This window comes from Squalius cephalus (genome assembly GCF_949319135.1).
Source record: "Squalius cephalus genome assembly, chromosome: 9".
In the NCBI taxonomy this organism is placed as follows: Eukaryota; Metazoa; Chordata; class Actinopteri; order Cypriniformes; family Leuciscidae; genus Squalius; species Squalius cephalus.
Window position 1 is genome coordinate 319,715 of NC_137130.1, and position 15,469 is coordinate 335,183.

The 15,469-nt window shown below is 40.6% G+C and overlaps 1 protein-coding gene across 1 annotated transcript in view; it reads right to left on the bottom strand.

Moving 5' to 3' along the window:
* Positions 1–15,469, bottom strand: part of gpc6b (glypican 6b) — a gene marked incomplete at its 5' end in the record, with an annotated part of 42,771 nt that overhangs the window by 17,128 nt on the left and 10,174 nt on the right. The window contains 2 exons of the mRNA XM_079881782.1: positions 8,375–8,540; positions 8,837–9,228. Coding sequence (XP_079737908.1) covers positions 8,375–8,540; positions 8,837–9,228 — 558 coding nt within the window. The remainder of the gene's footprint in view (positions 1–8,374; positions 8,541–8,836; positions 9,229–15,469) is intronic.

Consider the following 15,469-nt stretch of genomic DNA (forward strand, 5'->3'; position numbering starts at 1 on the left):
CATCTGTCCATCATAAGTGTTTCTGTCCATCATAAAAGTGTATCAGTCCATCATAAAAGTGTATCAGTCCATCATAAAAGTGCATCTATCCATCATAAAAGTATATCAATCCATCATAAAAGTGTATCTGTCCATCATAAGTCAAGTCAAGTCAAGTCAAGTTTATTTATATAGCGCTTTTCACAACATAGGTTGTATCAAAGCAGCTGATCAATAGTATCGTTGATTGATTAATTAAATTAAATATCCCCAAATATCCCCAACTGAGCAAGCCAAAGGCAACAGTGGCAAGGAACCGAAAAACTCCATCAGGACCTAATGGAGAAAAAAAAACCTTGGGAGAACCCGGGCTCAGTCGGGGGCCAGTTCTCCTCTGGCGTTTATGAACTAGAGGTCGGATTTAACTGTAAGATTAAAAGTATTATATAAATGCCTGGCTGAAGAGATGCGTCTTTAATCTAGTTTTAAACTGGGAGAGCGAGTCTGAGCAACGAACAGTATCCGGAAGACTATTCCAGAGTTTTGGAGCTAAATGTGAAAATGCTCTCCCTCCTTTGGTGGATCTGGATATCCTAGGTATGACCAAAAGCCTTGAATTTAGTGATCTTAAAGAGCGCGATGGATTATAGGGCGATAGAAGATCCGTTAAATAGACTGGAGCTAAGCCGTTTAGGGCTTTATAAGTCAGTAGCAATACCTTGTAATTAATACGGAACTTTATAGGTAACCAATGTAGTGATGATAAAATTGGTGTTATATGATCATATTTTCTTGATCTAGTAAGAACTCTAGCGGCGGCATTTTGGACTAACTGTAGCTTGTTTATTGAGGATGCAGGACAACCAGCTAATAAAGCATTACAGTAATCTAGTCTCGAGGTCATGAATGCATGAACTAACTTTTCTGCGTCAGAAACTGATAGCATGTTACGTAGCTTAGCAATGTTTCTAAGGTGGAAAAAGGCTGTTCTTGTAACATATGAAATATGATTTTCAAAAGACAGGTTACAGTCGAGTATAACACCCAGGTCTTTTACTGTAGAGGATAAAGTAACAGGACATCCTACTATGTTAAAGTTGTATTGTGAGAGGTTTTGTGGGTGTTTTTTTGAACCGATGATTAATACCTCTGTCTTGTCTGGATTTAATAAAAGAAAATTGCGCGTCATCCAATCTTTTATATCTTTAACACACTCTGTCAATTTGGATAATTTAGCGTTTTCATCTGGCCGTGATGAAATATAGATTTGAGTGTCATCAGCATAACAATGGAAACTAATTCCATGTTTCCTTATAATATTTCCAAGTGGCAACATATATATTGAAAATAATAGAGGGCCTAACACAGATCCTTGCGGCACTCCATAGTTTACTGGAGTTATGATCGATTTTTCTCCATTTAAATAGACAAAATGGTAGCGGTCAGATAAATATGATCTAAACCAGCTTAATGCTTGTCCTTGAACACCAGTATAATTTTGTAGTCGATCTAAGAGTATAGTGTGATCTATAGTATCGAACGCAGCACTAAGATCAAGTAAAACTAATATTGAGATACAGCCTTGGTCAGAAGCTAAAAGTAAATCATTTGTGATTTTAACAAGCGCAGTTTCAGTGCTATGGTGCGGTCTGAATCCAGACTGAAACTTTTCATAGATGTCATTTTCATGCAAGAAAGAGCCCAGTTGGGCGGACACAAATTTTTCTAGTATTTTAGACATAAAAGGTAGATTTGAAATGGGTCTATAATTTGCTAGATTATGTGGATCTAATTGTGGTTTCTTAATGAGAAGTTTTATAACTGCTAGTTTAAATGTTCTTGGAACATGACCTAAAGTTAAAGACGAGTTAATAATATTGAGGAGAGGCTCTTCCACTATAGGTAACACTTCTTTCAGTAGTTTAGTTGGTATAGGATCTTATAAACATGTTGTTGTTTTAGATGAAGTGATAAGTTTATTTAACTCTTTTTGTTCTATAGTTGTAAAGCACTGTAATTGTTCTTGCGGGGTGATAATTGAGGCTGAATTATAAGGCGCGATTGAGGATTGAACGTTTACAATTGTGGTTCTGATGTTTTCTATTTTCTCAGTGAAAAACTTCATGAAATCATTACTACTAAACTGTAACGGAATATTTTGTTCAGGTGACATCTGTTTATTTGTTAGTCTAGCCACGGTGTTAAATAAGAACCTAGGATTGTTTTGGTTGTTTTCTATTAGTTTGCAGAGGTGCTCAGCCCTGGCCGCTTTTAGGGCCTTTTTATAACGTGACATACTGTCTTTCCATGCGATTCTAAAGACCTCTAAATTAGTTTGTTTCCATTTACACTCTAAATTACAGGTTTCTCTCTTTAGAACATGCGTAGTATTGTTGTACCAGGGTGCTTTACTTTTCTCTCTGACCTTTTTTAATCTAATGGGTGCAACAATATCCAGTGTTCCAGAGAGAATGGAGCTCATAGTGCTAGTTAGTTCTGCTAGTTCATCTGTTTGTTTGGGTTCACTGAGCAGCTGAGACAGATCAGAAAAGCAATTTGAAAAATTATCTATGGTGGATGGAAGGATTGTTCTGCCTAATCGATAACGCGGCGCATCATGATATATTACAGGAGTACGTAATATGCAAGTTACCATGTAATGGTCAGTGACATCGTCACTTTGTGGAATGATATCTATATCGGTTGGATCGGTTCCATGTGATATAATTAAATCGAGTGTATGATTAAAACGATGAGTTGGTCCGGTAACGTTTTGCTTGACCCCAAAGGAGTTGAATAAATCTGTAAATGCAGCCCCTAACGCATCATTTGAATTATCTATGTGGATATTAAAGTCTCCAACAATTAATGCTTTATCGACATTAACTAATAGGTCTGAGAGAAAATCTGCAAACTCTTTTAGGAAATCAGCGTAAGGCCCAGGCGGTCTATATACGGTAGCCAAGGCTAGAGATAATAGGGATGTTTTTCGAACATCTAAGAGCGTAACATTTAGTACAAGTACTTCAAACGAAATAAACTTATAGCCCGTTTTCTGAGTAACATTGAGAATATCTCTATAGATTGTTGCAACACCGCCGCCACGACCAATCAGACGGGGCTCATGCTTATAACAGTATCCTGATGGAGTAGACTCATTTAGACCGAAATAATCATTTGGTTTAAGCCAGGTTTCAGTAAGGCAAAGTACATCGAAGCTATTATCTGTGACTATTTCATTTACAATAACTGCCTTAGGTGTGAGTGATCTAATGTTTAGAAGACCTAGCTTTAGAAATTGTTTTTGATTACTAACAGCAACATTTTCTGGTTTAATAACAATTAGATTTTTTCTAGATCCTGCAGTAGATTTATTATTTAATCTCACTAAACGGGGAATAGACACAGTTTCTATGCAATGTTCAACACTAGTATTTATATCAGTTAAATTGGTGCAGCAGAGACTATGATTTGGACTTTTGGTTACTAGTCAAAAGGTATTTAACATTTTGGAGATGTTATCTGACAGAAGATCCACTCCGAATCTGTTTGGGTGTAAGCCATCAGCGCGAAAGGGCCTAGGACGCTCCCAAAACAGATTCCAATTATTTACAAAGAGCAGTTTCTGCTCATTGCACCATGACATTAACCATTCATTTAGCGTGAATAATCTACTAAACTTTTCATGTCCTAGTCGGTACGTGGGAAGCGGTCCTGACACAATGATTGTTATTTCAGGCGATGTGCTGCGTACCGTATCGATCAGATTCCTGAAGTCTTTCTTCAGAACCTCCGTCTGGCGCAGCCTGATGTCGTTCACCCCCGCGTGCAGGACCACAGTTCCGACGCGCTCGTTCAGAATCTCGGGAACGCGAGCAGCGATTTCAGAAACACGAGCACCAGGAAAGCAGTGACTGTGCACCTTACTTTTACTTAACGTAGCGTGTACGTGTCGAACGATGGAATCGCCGATGATCACAGCATCGCGTTCTGTTTCGCGAAGAGGGGAGAAGCGGTTTTGTGTGGATATCTCGAAAACCGGGAGGGTCGGGGAGAGAGTCTTGGTCTAGACCTGACTCGCGTCTTCCGCTGCGGAACCATCCAAGCTTCGTGGTGGCGTGTTGGAGCCGGAGTGAACGAGACCTGGCTGATCGCGACCTCGGCGCTCAGGACCGATGCTGAGAAACGCACGGAGTAGACGAGGTCGGAGTCAGCGGGTTAGTAACGTTAATCACTGATTTGTGTGCATTGGCGCGTGATGTCTGCTCAACAGTCCGCGTTGTAACTATGAGGTGAGGAAAAGTAGAAAATGTTCGTTGTAAGTGAGTTTAAAGAGAAAATCAAGAATTATAAATCAATCGATGGAGCTCCAAAGACAAAGACGTTCAGACGCGACGCCAAGTGATAAGTGCATCTGTCCATCATAAAAGTATATCAATCCATCATAAAAGTGTATCAATCCATCATAAAAGTGTATCTGTCCATCATAAGTGTTTCTGTCCATCATAAAAGTATATCAATCCATCATAAAAGTGTATCTGTCCATCATAAGTGTTTCTGTCCATCATAAAAGTATATCAATCCATCATAAAAGTGCATCTGTCCGTCATAAAAGTGTATCTGTCCATCATAAAAGTGTATCTATCCATCACAAAAGTATATCAATCTATCATAAAAGTGCATCTATCCATCATTAAAGTGCATCTGTCCATCATAAAAGTATATCAATCTATCATAAAAGTGCATCTATCCATCATTAAAGTGCATCTGTCCATCATAAAAGTGCATTAATCCATCATAAAAGTGCATCAATCCATCATAAAAGTGCATCTGTCCATCATAAAAGTATATCAATCTATCATAAAAGTGCATCTATCCATCATTAAAGTGCATCTGTCCATCATAAAAGTGCATCAATCCATCATAAAAGTGCATCAATCCATCATAAAAGTGTATCTGTCCATCATAAGTGTTTCTGTCCATCATAAAAGTGCATAAAAGTGCATCTGTCCATCATAAAAGTGTATCTGTCCATCATAAAAGTATATCAATCTATCATAAAAGTGCATCTATCCATCATTAAAGTGCATCTGTCCATCATAAAAGTGCATCTATCCATCATTAAAGTGCATCTATCCATCATAAAAGTGCATCTATCCATCATTAAAGTGCATCTATTCATCATAAAAGTGCATCTATCCATCATTAAAGTGCATCAGCTCAGATCATTGGGTTATGGAAGAACTCTATTAAAGGGCACATATCATGAAAATCTGAGTTTCTCCGTGTGTAAGTGCTGTAATCGGTGCTTCTACCAACACAGAAAACATGTAAAGTGAAACCCAGTAACTGTGTTCTGGTCAGTGTTTCTCTGCAAGCATGTCAGAAAATAAGCCGATCAGATTTCGCTCTCCTTCTGACGTATGAAGAGGATCTTATTATAATATTCCCGGCCCTTAATCTGCACGTTTACACACACCAGCCGACATTTGGTTACACAAGCGACAACAGAGACCAGTTCTAACTCGATGAAGATCCAGCAAAGCCTGAAACTGTTCTGTGGTTGAGCACAGACGAGCACTGAACACTATTGACCAGAACATGTCACCGCTGTCTTATAAAGACCTCAGGAACTGTGGACACTTGTGGAGAAGTTAAACATGATGATGAGATGATCAGTGTAACTCCACAACAACTACAGAAATGTCTCCACTAACATTCAGAAGCTCTTCCTGAGTCTCTCCGTAAGGCTGCACTCGCTACTGGTTATACTGGGATTCTGGATGAGTGAGATTGGCCTGTTCTGTTATTGCCGGAGTTTCTGAAGCTCGTGTGAAGACTCCGCCCTCTTCTGAACGGAGGCGGGGCTAAAGCTAATTTGCATTTAAAGGGACACACACAAACGGCACGTTTTTGCTCACAACCAAAAAGGGGCAAATTTGACAAGATATAATAAATGATCTGAGGGGATTTGTGCTGAACTTCCACAGACACATTCTGGGGACACCAGAGATTTATATTACATCTTGTGAAAAGGGGCATAATATGACACCTTTAATGAGAACTGAGAATAATTCCCCTGGACATGACTGAGAGTCCGTGTCCCGAACACAACCAGGGTCACACCAGGATCCAACCCGACTGTCCCTTCCAGCAACTCATTTCAGCACAGACCGCTGTATGGAAGCAATGTTAAAAACGCCCCGAGATGCCAAAGCCAAACCAAAGCACTGCCCAAAACCTGCCTGAATACTGGGAGAGAGATTCCTGAACTTCCTTCCTCGCATGAGCAGACGTGTGCCGGATATGATGAAGTAACATCTATTTCACCCGAATCAAACCTTGCGCTCTTAAAAACACAGATTCTTGAAGGGATTTTTCACAGTGATGCCACAGAAGAATAAAGAATTTACTGAAGACATTATTTGCATTTGTAGGAGTTTCACTTTCAGACACTCAATTTGTGAGAGGAGAATAGTTAAACCTCTTTTTGACCCGAAAACATGATTTAAAGGCACAATATGTAACTTTTTTGCTTTAAAATTAGCAAAAATCACTATATCTATGTTATATATTTTTTTTAGTTGTGTACTTACATTATCCCGACTGTTTCCAACAACTTTCAAACCAGGAGAAATTTTAATTTAATTTTTAGACACGGGATGTTTCTTTATTTCCGGTTTGTCGCAGTCAATGGCGTCATATCCGCGTTGTCCCTGGTTTCCGCTCGTACTGCCATGGTAACCAGAGCTATGAGCAGAGCCCTCTGATTAACCAAAGCGACAGACGCAGACCACTGTGGAGTTCGTAATGTCTATTTGCACGCTGTTGTTGTTTTGTTCAAACATTACGGACCATGGCAAGCAGACTTTGGATAAAAAAGGAGAACTAAAACTAGAATCAATATCAGCGCGGTGTTTTCGAGATGCCGAGAGCTCCCATAGACAGTATATAAACGAGAGCTCCACGTCCGAGACTTCGACAACTCCTACATGTACTTTATTAAACAGGTGAGCACATTTACATAAAACTAATCAATGTTATATAGTTCAACAATGATAAAATGTTAGAATATGATCTGTATGTTATTCTAATGTTGATCTAGCTCACTGCTAGTCTCATACAGACAAACTAACACATACATTTCAACACATTCAGATGCAGTTTAGTGTGATAGTGTAATGTTAGACCAAGTGAAACAGCGCTGCGTTCCCTCACAAGTTTAATTTGTCTAATAAACTGACCTGTGAGTAGTAATTCTGCACTTGCGTGTAGTTCGGTAGTATGAAATGTCCGTATTCCTTTTATATCCGCGGGACTCGCGTCGCGTGTGGAGCTGAGAGCTGTCTCTTAGCAATCCCGACCGGCTTCATATCACAGTCATGATAAAAACATCGATGTATTCAGTCATCCATAAACATTATTAGATCGGTCGGCTTGACGTTGACGACAAGATCCATAATTCTTAGCATGTGTTGCGTCATCAAACTACGCCTTTGTTATTGTAAAGAGGTTAGCGACCCCTAGTGGAGAAAAATTCCATACTGTGGCTTTAAAAAAACAATGTGCTTCCTCGGAATGGTACAACACTTGGTTATTTTTGTGGAAAAACATGGACACGACTCGAAAGAGTTAAATAGTTACACTTAAAGAAAAAAAGGGGGGTACAATCTAGAAATCAGCCACGATGCAGAACAGAATTCACAGCAACGAAGTTTTTTTTTTTTTAAATCAGAAAATGTATGGATTAATTAACGGTGTTGTATTGTAAAAATAGAGGGGGTGGAATTGATCATAATTACTGCATAATTAGTGTGTGTGTGTGTGTGTGTGTGTGTGTGTGTGTGTGTGTGTGTGTGTGTGTGTGTGTGTGTGTGTGTGTGTGTGTGTGTGTGTGTGTGAGTGAGTGAGTGAGTGAGTGAGTGAGTGTGTGTGTGTGTGTGTGTGTGTGTGTGTGTGTGTGTGTGAGTGAGTGAGTGAGTGTGTGTGTGTGTGTGTGTGTGTGTGTGTGTGAGTGAGTGAGTGTGTGTGTGTGTGTGTGTGTGTGTGTGAGAGCTCTTGCCGGTGTAACGGCTCCACTCGGGGTCCAGGTCTGCTTCAGGTGTGTGTGAGTGTGTGTGTGTGTGTGTGAGTGTGTGTGAGCTCCGGTGTAGCGGCTCCACTCGGGGTCCAGGTCTGCTTCAGGTGTGTGTGAGTGTGAGTGTGTGTGTGTGTGTGTGTGAGTGTGTGTGTGTGTGTGTGAGTGTGTGTGAGCTCCGGTGTAGCGGCTCCACTCGGGGTCCAGGTCTGCTTCAGGTGTGTGTGAGTGTGAGTGTGTGTGTGTGTGTGTGTGTGTGTGTGTGTGTGTGTGTGTGTGTGTGTGTGTGTGTGTGTGTGTGTGTGTGTGAGCTCTTACCGGTGTAGCGGCTCCACTCGGGCTCCAGGTCGGCCTGGTCCGCTAGGCAGGTCTTCATCAGGTGTAGACAGTATTCGCTGCAGGGCTTCAGAGACGACAGAGCCGAACACTGGGAGCAGTACAGCATCCGTGTGAAGCCACTGACACACACTGCGCTCATGCCCACCTGACACACACACACACATCAGCAGACGCTTTACTGAAGGACATTCCTCTGAATCATTCCTCGCATTCTATTCATTCCTAATGGGATCAAATTGACCCGATTTGTTAACTTTTTTAAATTTCAACCACAAAACTCCTCAAATCCATTCAATTTTTTTGTGTATTCGTGGTTCAAGTGCGACAAAAAATCCAGGTCAAAATGACCATGACCAATGATGAATCCGATCGATTATACCTGGATAAACAGTTGCTTTCCCCTCCTCTCACACACACACACACACACACACCCACACACACCTCGGACACCCTGCTGGCCACGTCCCGCCCGACCGCGAGTCCCTGGACGAAAGCCCGCGCTGAGACGAACGCTCGCGTCACCTGAGTCTTCATCTTCTTGGGAACGTCTCCGAAGGGCTTGAGCTTCTCCGTGAGCTTCCCGACACACTCCAGATAGTCTTCGGTGAGGAGATACTGGGAGTTGAGCAGCTGGAACATGCGCTCCAGCAGACGAGACCAGAACTCGCTCAGCATCTCCTCCAGATGGACTCCTCCATCGGTGTAATATCTCCTCAGCTCAGAGAACAGGTTCTGGAACACCTCGGCGTTCTGCAGGTACGGCTTCCCGTAGGTGCGCAGGAACATCTCGTTCAGGGAGCGCTCCGTGCTCTCCAGCAGCTCCAGGAAGAAATCTGCCACACATTACAGTCAGTGAACACCAGAACACGGATCAGTCGATTTACACTGTCAAAACATGGGTTTCAAAGCTGTGATTATTGAAACTAAAACAATAGTCTAGAGTTTGTAAATCATTTTAAAGCACAACTAAACTATTTCTTTCTTTAAAGACAAACGGCTTTGCAATGTCACACGTTTTCTAAAGAATCTCTTGAGTCAATGATTCAATCATAAAGACTTTACTTGTGTCATTACTGGATGAATCAGCGTTTTTTAATGAAATCTGTTGAATGAATGATTCAATGATTCAATCATAAAGACTTTACTTGTGTCATTACTGGATGAATTGCTCCTGTCTATCCTGCTGCTGCGTTGCATTAGTTTGCATCTGTAAGCTTCGTATCTTTCTGCTTTAAGCATTATACTATCATTCCTTGTTGTTTATACTGCTAAATATAACTTAATCAACGTCACACATTAACCTGACATAGCTAGCTTCAATCTAAATCGTTATTGCTAGCACAACACGCTAGTACTTCGCTAGCCTGTTAGCGTGCCATTCGTGCGCTCTTTATTTATTTATTTATTTATTCTGTCGCGCCTTTTACGAGTTCATCAAAAAACTGTGGTGAGTATCAGTCAACAAACATGGTGAGTCATGTCATCTCCTCTTATTGTCACTTGCACCTCATGCAACATGTATAGCATATCCTTCTCTGTCAGCACAGGATTTACCTGTGATAAACGCAGGGAGATAGTCAGGCTGACGGAGAAGATTTCAGAACTAGAGACACGCATTCCAAACTTTAATCGAGGTTAATTGTAAGAGTGCAAGGGCTTTAGATACTGCTTTGGATGTGACTAGCTTAGTGAACTCTGTACACTGTTCGGTTCCGGCTGAAGTAGAGCCCTCGCAGCAGGGCAACTGGGTGACGGTGAGACGCTATAGTCGCGGGACAAAACACTAGACTTGTAGTCAAGACTGCCTAAACCGAGACCAAGACACTACCAAAACCAGAGGGTATCGAGACCAAGACAAGACCAAGACCAAGACCAAGACAGACCAAGTCAAGACCAAGTCAAGACCGGAGGGAAAAAAAAACAGACTAGTGTTGAAGCTAAGCAATAACTATGAATTCAAGAACAGCATCATACTAGGGTTCAGCCGCAGTTTACATTCAATACATATTAGACGGTATTACTTCAACTACACAGGCAGAACTATACAGAGACAGACCATGTCATGTGTGTGACTGTGAGCTCACTGTAAATGTTTTTGCAGACTGGGTGAGATCAACTGTGTAGCAATTGCATGACGGCTGCTACTGCACTATTAGAGGATTGAGACTCCCTTAACTTTTGTGTACCGTTGAGGACTGACATGACTGGTACTGACTGGTTCATCTGACAAAACATCAAACACCTCCAACACCATCTTGCTCCTCCAACAACTGTCTAAAGAATGAGAAATATGTAACCAATTGAAATTATACTTAATGTGTAGATGAAATCGTAACATCAAATTAAAGATACACAATTATAAACTTTAGGATTAGGCCTAATGTTTAGTCAACACAACGGAGATATGCAGATGATATTTAAAAGACCATTTATTTAGTCTAACACCACCATATTAAATACAGTACTGTAATCAAACAACACACACACACACACACAGAGATATCAAAGACACAAATTCATCTAAGCAAATGCCTGCCTATCTCTGCCGCTTTCGGAGTCTCCAAATTAATCCATTCTGCAACTTTTAAATGCGTAATAAAATGTTTAAAAACAAAATTATAGGCTTAAGTGCAGGATCCGAAAGTTGGTCGTTTTGACGCTATGGTTACACACACACACACACTCACTCACTCACACACACACACACACACCGTTGGCGGTGCGCTCAAAGTCATCTGTCAGTTGTGCAGTTTCCCAGAATCTCCTGAATGAAGTTAAAACCCATCATGTCACTGATATGTGTTTTTTAAATCAAGTGATCAAAGTGCTCGTTGCCGCTGCGATCAGTGGCGCGGATAAAGTGTTTTCTCGTGTGGCTCGCGCACACACCGCACTGTCATCAATCCGGCGCGCGCTTCAATCCATTCCGTTGCGGATAATAATGTTGCATTATCGAACGTTGTGTCGTCGTGGATATTGTAGTATTGTATTGCTAAATCCCCCGACCACTATGTCGGTCTGAGACAGCGAGACCTAGACAAGACCGAGAGGTCCGAGACCAAGACAAGACCAAGACCAAAGACCGTCAAGGCCGTGACAAGACCGAGACCACGTAAAAGTGGTCTCGAGACCAAGACCGGTCTCGAGACATACATCACTATGCGCGTTCTGAGCATGCGTGAGGAGTGAGACACGGCATGAACGCCAAGCTCTGAGAAAAAGTTTGAAAGTGGCTAAAATAGAAACGAATGGAAAGAAATGATCGGTAAAGATGTTAGAGTGAGGATCATAAAGTTGTAGCTAAATGTTTGTCTGGAAGAAATGAACGTGGAAACCGCAGGCGGGAGCAAACAGAACAAACGGAATACAAGGTCAAAGTCAAAGATAAAGAATCTGAGCCTACAGGAACAGGTAACCCCTATAAAAGATATGGCTGGAGTTGATAAACAAGAACTGTTGGAGTTGATCCGCTCGATTATGAAGGAAGAAATTGCTGTAGCGCTGACCACACTTCAACCACAACTGAATTCTCTCAAAGTACAAATGGAGGAATGTGGTCGGAAATTGGATGACGTGGAGAAATGTCTGGGTTCCATGGATGAGCGTGTTTCTGTACTGGAGGAGAACATGAAGAAATGCGATGTGGATGTAAAACAATTGTATATAGAGAACATTGAACTCCGTGATAAATTGGAACGACTGGAGGCGCACAGTCGGAAATTCAATTTAAGAGTACATGGCCTACCGATCGGTGTGGAAAAGGGGAATCCCACGGCCTACATGAACAGTCTGGTGAGGGAGTTGTTTAAAGGGAAGATTGGGACTGAGCCTGTGGTTGAAATTGCCCACCGTGTTGGCCCTGGGAATAAAACAATGATCATGAGGATGCAACGTTACATGGCGAAGGAAGAGATATTGGCGCTGTCTAAAAAGGAACGTATATTCAGATACGGGGAGACAAGGCTTCAGTTCTTCCCTGATCTAACGTCAGATATGGCCAAGCGGAGGGCAAAATTCGGCGAAATCAGGGAAAAACTCAGAGCTGCTGGCGTAAAACATGGAATTATTCATCCAGCCACTTTAAACATTACCCATGGAAACGAGACGCGGAAATTCACGGATCACCAGAAGGCGGAAGCTTACTGGGAAGCTGTGGACAAACATCCGAAACTGAACTAAACCGTAAGAGGTCTATGGGTTATAATAGTTTCATAAAGCCACACAGAAACACGGGACTTTGATTCGTTGGAGATGGTGTTGAGCATACTACACTTACTGAGACATTATGTTGGTTGTGTTTGTGCGTTTGTGCGTGTGTGTGTGTGTGTGTGTTTGTGTGTGTGTGTGTGTGTGTGTGTGTGTGTGTGTGTGTGTGTGTGTGTGTGTGTGTGTGTGTGTGTGTGTGTGTGTGTGTGTGTGTGTGTGTGTGTGATGGGCAGGTTTAGGGGCAGGGGCAGTGTAAGGGGATAGAATGTACAGTTTGTATGGTATAAAAACCATTACGTCTATGGAGAGTCCCCACAAAGATAGTGAACCAGACATGTGTGTGTGTGTGTGTGTGTGTGTGTGTGTGTGTGTGTGTGTGTGTGTGTGTGTGTGAACGTGGTGTGGCTGAATGGATGCATGGTGGGGTGGGAAGGAAGGGGTTAGGGGGGAGTGTCTGTGTTATGTGTTGATGAGATTTTGTGTAGAAGACGGCTCTATGTTGATGCAATGTTATGTTGGTTAACTGTTAGCCTACTGATGTAGGATGCATGGTCCCATTTTACCACAAAAGGGATTGAGGTTGGGTCACTTGAATATTTGTATTTTACGTAATAAAGTTGTTGATGTCGCTGAGATTCTGACTGAATATAAATTACATATGCTTGCAATATCAGAAACACACATGAATTCAGCAATAAATAGTGATGTATTGAAAATAGAAGGTTATAATTTGTTCAGACTGGATAGGGGTGCAATTAAGGGAGGTGGAGTAGCCGTTTATTGTCAAGAGCATATACCAGTTAGAATCAGAAGTGATCTAGGATGTAAAGAGGTGGAAGTTTTGTGGCTGGAAATACAACTTCCTTATATAAAATCAATATTGATGGGATGTTGCTATAGACCCCCAAGTGCAACCACAATGTACTTGGATAATATATGTAAATATATATAGCTTGAAGAGACTCTAAATGAAGAGCTAGTGCGTATTAGGAGATGGGTTAATATAAATAAATTGGTACATAATATAGAAAAAACAAAATGTAGTGTATTATGTTTTAAGAGGGTAGGGAGAGTAGAGCCAAGACTGCAATTAAAACTAGATGACATAGAAATAGAACAGGTTACAGAAGTTAAGTTACTTGGTGTATTGATTGATAGCCGTATGTCCTGGACAAATCAGATTGATGAAATGTTGAAGAAAATGGGGAGAGCGATGGCTGCAATTAGATATTGTAAAATATATTTACCAAGACATTTGATTAAACAATTAATGCAAGCTTTAGTTCTCTCTCAGCTAGATTACTGTACAGTCATATGGTCCGACACATCAGAATATAATCTCAATCGATTACAGGTGGCTCAAAACAAAGCTGCCCGTATAGTGCTTAATTGCTCATATAGAACTAGAGTTTGTGATATGTTGAATATGTTAAACTGGCTATCAGTTAAAAGTAGGTTATATTATTTTCTTCTTGGTTTTGCAAGAAATGTTATAACAACAAGGACTCCTGTTATTTTATTTAATAATTTTAAGTTTTCTCAGGATGGACACGAATATGTCACACGTCAGTCATCAGAAGGAAGATTTCTCCTGCCTGTTTATAGAACAGGAGCCGGACAGAGAACATTACACTATAGGGCCATGGTAGCATGGAATTCCTTACCTAGTTTTTTGGTCAATGAAGCTAGTAAGATGATCTTTAAAATTAAATTGAAATTGTATTTATTTACACAAGTTCTTATATGACTTTTTACTTCTGTTTTTGTTAAAAAGGTGCTATATAAGTAAAAGTTTTTGACCCTATAAGTATACATGGGTTCTTAGTTCATGAGTTTGATCTAAACTTAAATCAAGGAATATTTTCAGTTCATCTTCTACTAAATGTCTTTGTTTATGTTTGTATGTTGTATGAATGCATGCTTATTTTGTAAAAATTGATATGTAATAGTGATTTTGACCACAGGAAGAACAGCACTCATATGTATATATATGAGATAGCTGATTGTTGGATCAATAAACAATTCAATTCAATCACTACAAAACACCGCTCTTCCGTTCCGATTACAACATCAAACAGGTTCTCCCCGCTCAGTGAGAACTGTTTCCTACACTCATAATAAATCAGAATATTAGAATGAATATTAGAATGAGTAATGATTCTGAAAATTCAGCTTTGCATCACAGAAATAAATGATAATTTAAAGTATAATAAATTGAAAACCAATTATTTTACATTGTAATAATACACTCACCTAAAGGATTATTAGGAACACCTGTTCAATTTCTCATTAATGCAATTATCTAATCAACCAATCACATGGCAGTTGCTTCAAGTCAAGTCAAGTCAAGTCAAGTTTATTTATATAGCGCTTTTCACAACATAGGTTGTATCAAAGCAGCTTCACAGTAATAAATTAAAACAATACATCAATGTTTGTTTCTAATGGAACGTCCATGTTTGGTAATGCTGATCAATAGTATCGTTGATTGATTAGTTAAATTAAATATCCAAATATCCCCAACTGAGCAAGCCAAAGGCAACAGTGGCAAGGAACTGAAAAACTCCATCAGGACCTAATGGAGAAAAAAAACCTTGGGAGAACCCGGGCTCAGTCGGGGGCCAGTTCTCCTCTGGCGTTTATGAACTAGAGGCCGGATTTAACTGTAAGATTAAAAGTATTATATGAATGCCTGGCTGAAGAGATGCGTCTTTAATCTAGTTTTAAACTGGGAGAGCGAGTCTGAGCAACGAACAGTATCAGGAAGGCTATTCCAGAGTTTTGGTGCTAAATGTGAAAATGCTCTCCCTCCTTTGGTGGATCTGGATATCCTAGGTATGACCAAACGCCTCGAATTTAGTGATCTTA